At 45.5% G+C, this 8,770-nt stretch overlaps 1 protein-coding gene across 1 annotated transcript in view; it reads right to left on the bottom strand.

Annotated features, from left to right (window-relative positions):
* Positions 1-3,507, bottom strand: part of CAPG (capping actin protein, gelsolin like) — an 8,166-nt gene extending 4,659 nt beyond the window's left edge. The window contains 6 exon segments of the mRNA XM_023758845.1: positions 2,484-2,706; positions 2,709-2,768; positions 2,830-2,961; positions 2,964-3,025; positions 3,027-3,363; positions 3,366-3,507. Coding sequence (XP_023614613.1) covers positions 2,484-2,706; positions 2,709-2,768; positions 2,830-2,961; positions 2,964-3,025; positions 3,027-3,363; positions 3,366-3,465 — 914 coding nt within the window. The 5' untranslated portion in view covers positions 3,466-3,507.
* Positions 3,508-8,770: the final 5,263 nt, after the last annotated feature.

Genomic DNA, 8,770 nt, shown 5'->3' with positions numbered 1-8,770 from the left:
TCAGATGGTCTTTGCTTTTTTCTGTCTGATTTACTTCACTTAGCATAGTACCCTAAAGTTTTTTAATTTACTATTTAATGTCACACTCCATTGAGCTTAGGGATAGTTGTGAGGCAAGTTCAGACTCTCCCTGGGGCACCTTCCTGGCAATCTAGGGGTGCAAGTGCACGCTAGGCCCAGGAGCTGCTGGCTCCCCTTCTCACCATGCCTGGCAGAGGACAGAAACTTTGAGCCAGCAGTTTCCCATGGGTGGCTGCTCAGAGCGGACAGGCAACACCCAAGGGTATTGCAACCTCTGCACCAGAATGTGCATGTCACTGGGAGTGGGCAAGAGGCTTGCACCCACCAAATTGCTTGCTGAACGCACAGTGTTGAAATCCCCCCAACCTGTGAGGCAGATGATTCAGCTTGTTGGTTTATTATGAGGAAAATATTTGGTTTTTCTTAGCTTTATCTCATTGCACAGCAATAATTTCCTCATACTCATTTCCTTTGGCAAGTTCAAATCCTCTTAAAATGATCTTACTCTGCCCCATGAATCATAGTCACAATTGTTTTTCTTTCTAAGAAATAAAACTGAGAATTTGAAGGACTCAGTTTTCTCATTTCCAATGTAAGAGGGTTTAATTAGGTACTTTTAAGGTATTTTTAACTTTAAGAAGAGTCAGCACTCAAGAAAAACTATGTAACAAACATTGTAGTACATGTATATAATATACATTATTTTGTTTAATTCTTGTAAAAACCATTATAGGATGATATTATTGTTATTACTAAGGGCCCAGTGCACAAATTTGGGCACTTTGAAAGGAACCGTGGGCTGTGAGACTGCCGTAGGCACAGGGGCAGGTCTTGGCTCATCCTCCGTGCCCCTGCCTGGCCTCTGGTCCCTGTCTGCCTGCAGCCCCATTCCCACTGCTGCTCCCACACACTGACGGCACTGGCCCTGCTCGCACCCGCTGAAGGCGCGGAGCGATTGGGGCTGGCACCAGTAGTGGATGTAAGCAGGGCTGGCGCCATCAGTGGGTGGGAGCAGCAGCTCTGCCCCGATAGCCCCTCAGGAGCAGGGATAGGTGGAGAAGCCCTCAGGGGAGATCAGAGATGGCAGCCGCCACTCACACCCGCTGATGGTGCCAAGCGATTGGGACTGGTGCCGGGCATTGGCAGTGGGTGCAAGCGGTGCTGGTGCTGGCAGCAGGCGCGGGAACAAAGAATTTTCAGTAACCACCAGAGGCTCACCCCGATGACAGAGACTGGCACCCCACCTTGGTCTGACACCCCCACTCACCTGCTCCACCATCCCGCTGCAGCTGATGCCCGCCATGTTCTGCACACGCCCCCTGGAGGTCAGCGCACATCATAGCAACCAGTTTCTCATTGTTCCAGTTGTTCCGCTGTTCGGTCTATTTGCATATTAGACTTTTATTATATAGGATTCCAATCTTCCTAGTGAAGGGACTGAATTGAGTCTATACACCTAATAAGGAGTAGCTCAGATTTCAAATCTCTATCTGCTTCATACCAAAATCTTAACTGAAGTATTGCCTCTGATTCAACATCCCATGAGCCTATTATAATGAAATTATTCAGCATTTGCAATGAAGCAACTTGGAATATCGATTGTTTGGGAGTTGTTTCATGCTGTCTTATATTATTAGTAACTTGGTTTATATGCCTTCCTTTAGAGCAGTGGTTCTCAACCTTCTGGCCCTTTAAATACAGTTCCTCATGTTGTGATCCAACCATAAAATTATTTTTGTTGCTACTTCATAACTGTAATGTTGCTACTGTTATGAATTGTAATGTAAATATCTGATATGCAGGATGGTCTTAGGCGACCCCTGTGAAAGGGTAGTTTGACCGCCAAAGGGGTCTCGACCCACAGGTTGAGAACCACTGCCTAAGAGCAAGAAGATATTAACCATGAACCAAGAGAATGCATTACATTTCCCTGAGTATCTCTCTTTACCCTGTATTACCATATAACACCTGATCCCAGGGAAAGTTTTGAATATCCAGGAAATAATAATTGCTGTTGTATTAGTGCAATATTCAAAACACATGTCTATAATAGCATATTTATAAAAACCTGGTAGTCTAAAATTGTTACTTCTTTTTAACAATTGAGCATGATATAGGTTAAGAAACATTGCCATGTTTACAGAGTTTATAAGTGTTGGAGCTAGACGTCAAAGCCAGGCCCTTTGACTCCAATTCTGTGCTTTTTCAAACACTCTGCGGGGACAGTGTGAATTAATAGAAAAATATCTATATTGGTCTCTGCCCCAGTTCCTGTCAGAGAGCTCCTGAAATCCTTGAAATTTCCTGGGTAGTAGAAGTGTCTTTTGTTCTAAGGAGGTGATTTTTTAAAGCACTTGTCTCCTTTATTGAACATCTGCAGGAGCCTCTGGGCACTGGCCAGGCAGCAGGAGGAAGAGCAGGCAGGAAGGCAGGCAGTGGGCGCAGCGAGATGGCCCTCGCACTTCCAGTTCTTGAAGAATCACTAGCAGATGAGACTCTCATGGCCCTGGGGCAGAATCTCCACTTGAGTGTTTGGCGGGGACCGTACGCCAGAGACAAAGTCCTCGGCCACTTGGAGGGCAGCCTGCCGCTCCTTCTCATTAGCTTTCTGCCCCTTCCAGATGTAGATCTTGCCACAGAGCCCGTTGTCCAGCACAAAGCAGTCATCATGTATCAGCAACTCATGGCAAAGGCGCTGGAGTCAGCTGCCTGGGTCAGGTTCGTCTGTCCTGTGGCGTCAGAGACCTTCTACAGAGCCGCAGCGTGGGCTTTAGTCTGGCCAGGGGTGAGGCCTGGGGCCCAGGCCCTGGGTCATCTCGGCAGGCTCCTCCCCATCAGTGAAGCTCTCCACCTGGGCCTTGCCCTGCTGCTCACTGGCCCTGACGGCCAAGGCCAGGTCCCGAGCCTTGTTGCGCTCCAGGATGTTGGCTTTTCTGCCAACCAGGCGAAGATGTCCCAGCCCAGGTCCAGGATGAAGCTGCCCCCGGTGTTGAAGCTGTCCCAGCTCAGTGGCGGGGATATGCTTCTTCCCCTTCGCCTGGTAGAGTTTCCTGATGGCAGCTGGGGTGGCCTCTGCGGAGATCCTGTGAAATGCTGACTCCACTCCATCTTCCTGGTACTTGAGGCCCCTTGGGAAATAGCTCATGAGGAGGTCAGACTCATTGCCCTGCACCTCTCGGTGCTGCACAGGCCGCTCCCTGAGCTGGGTGACAAGGAGCACAGTGTGCACAGCGCAGGCTCCCTGCGCATCCCGGGAGGACCGCTGGCCTGGCCACAGGTACAGGTGGGCGAACTCTTCCGTGCCTTTGAACAGCACTAGGTAGGAGGCCCCCAGGAAGAAAATGGCACTGGCTTCATCTTCTCCACCAGCCCGACGAACAAACAGGCGGGGTCCTGCACTGATGTCCAGAATGGAGACCGGCTCTGGGGCATGGGTGTGTACATGCTGTTTCCAGATCTTTCCGCAGCTCTGCTTCTACTTCTACTTTCCAGGCTCTGCTTCCTCCATTGCACTATTGAGGTGATTCTTAAAAACTGTATCTTTATTGTTGAAAGTCTTACAGATGTCCCCTTGATTTTTGATAAGCTCTTGCCTGGGGGCTGATCACCAGAAAGACCAAGCTATGATTAGAAAACCTGGAGTTTCCAGACCCACCCCATTCTCCAGAGAGGGAAGGGCTAGAGCTGGAATTAGTAACTGAACACGGCTATGTGATGAGGCCTCCAAAAATCCTGAAAGTATTGGGTTGGAAGAGCTTCCAGGTTGATGAATGTATCCACACACCAGGAGGATGAGGTACCTCAATTCCACCGGGACAGAAGCTCGTGAGCTCATGACCTTCCTAGACATCTCCCTGTGTATCTCTGCATCTAGTCATTCATCTGTATTATCATGTCCTTTAGTATAAAACCAACTTGTAAATGGAAGTAAGGGTTTCCCTGAGTCTGTGAGCTGTTCTAGAATGATTGAATTCAAGGGGGTGTCATGGGAACCTCCAATTTGTAGTAAAACTCGAACAGAAGTGGTGGGTAACTTGGAGACCCACTACTTGTGACTGGCATTTGGAGTGGGGGTGGGCCTACTGGAAATGAGCCCTCACCCAGTGAAATCTGATGCTGTCTCTAGGTAGGTGGTGTCAGAACTGGGGTAAATTGTAGGACACCCAGCTGGTGTCACAGAGAATTGCTTGTTGTGGGGGAAAATACCCACACATCTGATGTCAGAGTGTTGTCAGTGTGTCAGTAATGTGAGAGTAAAAGAGAAACACAGAGCCCTAGCTGGTTTGGCTCAGTGGATAGAACATTGGCCTGCAGACTGAAAGGTCCTGGGTTTGATTCCAGTTAAGAGCACATGCCCAGGTTGTGGGCTTGATCCCCAATAGAAGGCATGCAGGAGGCAGGCGATCAATGATCTTCTCTCATCATTGATGTTTCTATCTCTCTCTCCCTCTCTGAAATCATATATATAAATATATATATATATATATATACACACACACACACATACACACATACACACTAGAGGCCCGATGCACGAAATTCATGCAAGGGGCTCAGCCCCTGCAGCCGTGGCGGCTTGCCTCAGCCCTCGAAGCCATGGCTTCATCCAGAAAATCATCCAGAAGGACTTCCAGAAGGTTGTTTGGCTGTCTGATCTAATTAGCATATTATGCTTTTATTATATATATATATATATATATATATATATATATATATATGGAGAGAGAGAGAGAGAGAGAGAGAGAGAAACACAGGGAGAGCATAAGGTTTCTAAACAGATAGTATGAAAGAACCACCTTCCTCTTCACACATGCACAACTCTCCTCAGATCCAAAGTCATTACTGGATACCTCAAATGTACTGTTTCAAGCAACTAAATTTGTGGCAATTTGTTATGCAGCAATAGCTAATTAGTACACAGAGGGGAAAGTCCCTGGAAAGCACTGACTTGTGTATTGAATATTTCTTTTTCTGTTCTTTCTCATAAAAAAATTTTTTTTGGTGATGTGTGCCCACCTTAAAACTATTTCCTCCATTAAAATTGTGGTGATTTGTGGCTTCCTAGGAATGAATTGCCCTATAGAGTATGAAAATCACACTCAAAGTTTCTGCAGAATTTTAAGGACCGTAGTAACATACCCTTGTTTCCCATATGATGGAATCTTCACAAATATGTTTTATTAAATCAGTGAGAGAGTCTATGTTTATTCAATCTGTTTATACAAACAAAAATTCAAAGGCTCTAATAACCAACATGAGCTTGTCTATATATTTGATAGCACCTAGATAATTATAATTTCACTAAGAGAGCACGGTGACTCCTTGGGTTTAAATATTTTGGCACTTATATTGACTTGGTCTTTCCCTCAGTTATTTCAAACCATTCCAGCTGCAACAATCAGCAGTGATGCTGTTTGAGTAAAGCCTTCAGCGGTGTAAAAATTCATTGCCAAGCACTGAATAATCCCCAGGTTCCCTTATTGAATGAGTCTTTATTAACCCTAACTGTGGTTTCCTGAGTTCCCCAGAGGTCTCTCTTCCTATTGCCATGGCCGCTGAGTGAGGTTGGTGATCCCTGGCTGGAAGCAGCAGGAGAGCTGGGTGACAGTCCCTCCACTCCCAGAGAGCGCACTCCCTAGTGAGCAGGGAGTTCTGCCTCCCCCTGCCTGGGAAAGCATGGCCTGTATTCTGCCTGTCAGAGAAAATACTGCCTTTCCCGCTGTCCCTGGTCTCTGCAGGCATCAGGGGTCCTGTGTGAAAGACGGGATCCTGTGTTTGTTCCTGAGAAGTTCATTCACTTCCCCTTTTCTGCTTGCATGCATGTGATACCCCATCGAGACGAGGAAGTTGTGGTTAAACATTAAATTGACAGAACAGGGACAAATGAACTGTTCCTCGTCATATGTTGCAAGTCCACCCGAGCATTCCTGTTATGCACCAGGTAACATCAGGGAATTCTGTGAAATCAAATGGACTTGGAAGGAAAGGGGAGAGACACCTGCCAAAGAGGAGGGAGAGGAAGAGGAAGAATCCTGCAGGGATGTCCCGATACCTTGCCTGTCTAGGTCATGCTCTTAGGAAGGAGGTTAGTTTGCTGAGAAGGGAGAAGAAGCTGTCAGGCTAGAGCAGTTTTTCCAAAGGGTGGAGAGCAAACCACTGGAGACACTGAGATGCTTCTATGTAGCACAGGGATAATATTGAATATGAAATCAAACTACTAATCGTGTTCCCATGAATAACATTGCTTAGAATTAGGTTATGTTTTTTATTTATTTTATTTTTTTAATACATTTTATTAATTTTTTACAGAGAGGAAGGGAGAGAGATAGCGAGTTAGAAACATCGATGAGAGAGAAACATTGATCAGCTGCCTCCTACACAACCCCTACTGGGGATGTGCCCACAACCCAGGTATATGCCCTTGACCGGAATCGAACCTGGGACCTTTCAGTCCGCAGGCCAACGCTCTATCCACTGAGCCAAACCGGTTAGGGCTAGGTTATGTTTTTTAAAGGATTACTTTTTTTTTTAAGGGAAAGCAAAGAAGAACAAGGAGGGGTACGATATCTGACAAAATCCAAGAGGAAAAATGAAGATTAATGAAGGTCAGGAAACACAAGGTGCAGGGGACAGGATTATAAAGGGGAAGGGGCTAGGGTGAGGCTGGAACGGAATGCAGCTATGGCAGTCCTTGGGATCCACAGACATCAGCTATCATCTTTAGTCATCAGGCGATGAGATGATGTTTTGATTCCTGGTGGGTTGGTCTGACCATGCTTATCAGTTCTGCTTGCTGGATTCACAGATGAGTCTCCTCCTTAATCACTTCACACAGGCCTTGAAAAAGAAACTTAAGAAAAACTTAATCCCTTATTCACATATAAGAAGCTTAACCTCCTATTCACATAAGTATTTGTGTTCTAAGATTTAAAATAATATGATTATTTTTCAGATTAATTCAGGTGCTCTATCTATCAGATATAAGTCTCTTCCCCCCCCCCCCCCCAACTATCACACCAGCCTCTAAGCTTCCCTACCAAGACACCAGACCTGTGATGAAAATGGTACATCTTGGATGTCCCAGCCCTCCCCCATCGGGCTATAAGCCATAGAAGAGACTCCAAAAAAGAGCAGCCAAACTGCCCAGCTGAGACCCCATCAGCCACAGAATCATGACAGATGATTGAGTAATTGTATTGTGTTAAGACACTAAGTTTTGCAGTGGTTTGCTACACAGCAATAGGCCACTGAAATATTTGTCCTCAAGAAGCGAAATATATAAACAAACAAACAAACAAACAAAAAATATGCCACGAGGAAGAGGGCTAAACAAAATCTGTACCACAACTAGACTCTGTGCAGACCTTTCCCCCATTTCCAGAAAACTTTTCTTCCCAAGTGAGAAAGGACTGGCTGGTGGTGTAGAGACTCCTCCAACTCTTCTGTCTCACAGTCACTATAAAGTTCCCTTCATTTAGCATTATAACACAAAGATACAGACTCATTTTCCCAACTTCTGTTTTATATATTTCCTTTCTAAAATCGTCTCACATTTGAACTGCAGACCAGGTGGCTTCATGCAAACCCGGGCTCCTCTGTGATGGAGAAAGGCCATGGTGGCTATAAAAACAAAGTATGTCCAGAAGCTGGGAACCCATTGGAAATCCTTAGGCACCTGTAAGGCAAGCTAGCTGTAGAGGGTTCTCTGTTCTGTGAGGCTGGAGAGTCTCTATACCACCAGCCAGTCCTTTCTCACTTGGGAAGAAAGTGCACACAGAATCCAGAACACTTTAGTGGGACCAAGGAGTAAAGTCCATGCAGTGCTCTGTATGTTATACATTATAGACATTCTTTTGTTGTTGTTAATCCTCACCAGAGGATATTTTCCCATTGATTTTTAGAAAGAGTGAAGGGAGGGGGAGAGACAGAGAGAGAAACATCAGTGTGAGAGATTGGTTACCTCCCGCACATGCCCCCGACCAGGGCCTAGGATCGAGTCTTCAACCCAGGCATGAATCAAACCCAGGGCCCTCAGTCCCAGGGCCAATGCTCTAACCACCACACCAGCTCCTGAAGGATTCTTCCTTTTTATCCTCCCAGCTCAGATATCAGAAAAGTATAGACATAGCAACGGCGCTCAGAAATACTCAGAGCCCCAGACAATTTCTGAGTGGTCCTTGAGGGGAGGAGCCACTGAGGAGGAAGAGAAGTGAGAGTAGTTGGGTATAGACTTTGTCACCAAGCACCATGCCCTGAGCTGCTTTCATTCTATCCCAGTCCCTAGAGTAACAAAGAAAACAAGCCCAGACCCAGGCTACACCCCATCTAAAGAGGCCAGGGAAACTGACAGTCCCATGGAAATATGAGATCACAGGGGAAAGATGTATTTGTAATACATATATCTGACAAACATTTTTTACCCAGGATATATTAAAAGGTCCTACAGATGTCCTTTAAAAATGATAAATATCCGATTAAAAAATACATAAAAGTCTTAATCAAATCAGACTTTTCACAAAAAAGACATATAGTCAATAAAAAGTACTTAACATCACTAGTTATAAGAAAATACAATTCTTATAAGGTACTACCTACAAAACCACTCAAATAATTAATATTAACAAGCCTGCCAACACTAATAGGAATAAGAGAAGGGTGCCTACTCCCACTGATACTTGTTCAGCATAGTCCTGGCAGGCTGGCCAAAAGTTAAGACCAAAAATAAATAAATAAATAAAAACAGGTATAA

The sequence above is a fragment of the Myotis lucifugus genome, unplaced genomic scaffold, assembly GCF_000147115.1.
Source record: "Myotis lucifugus unplaced genomic scaffold, Myoluc2.0 scaffold_139, whole genome shotgun sequence".
Taxonomy (NCBI): domain Eukaryota; kingdom Metazoa; phylum Chordata; class Mammalia; order Chiroptera; family Vespertilionidae; genus Myotis; species Myotis lucifugus.
This window is presented reverse-complemented; position numbering and strand designations above follow the sequence as displayed.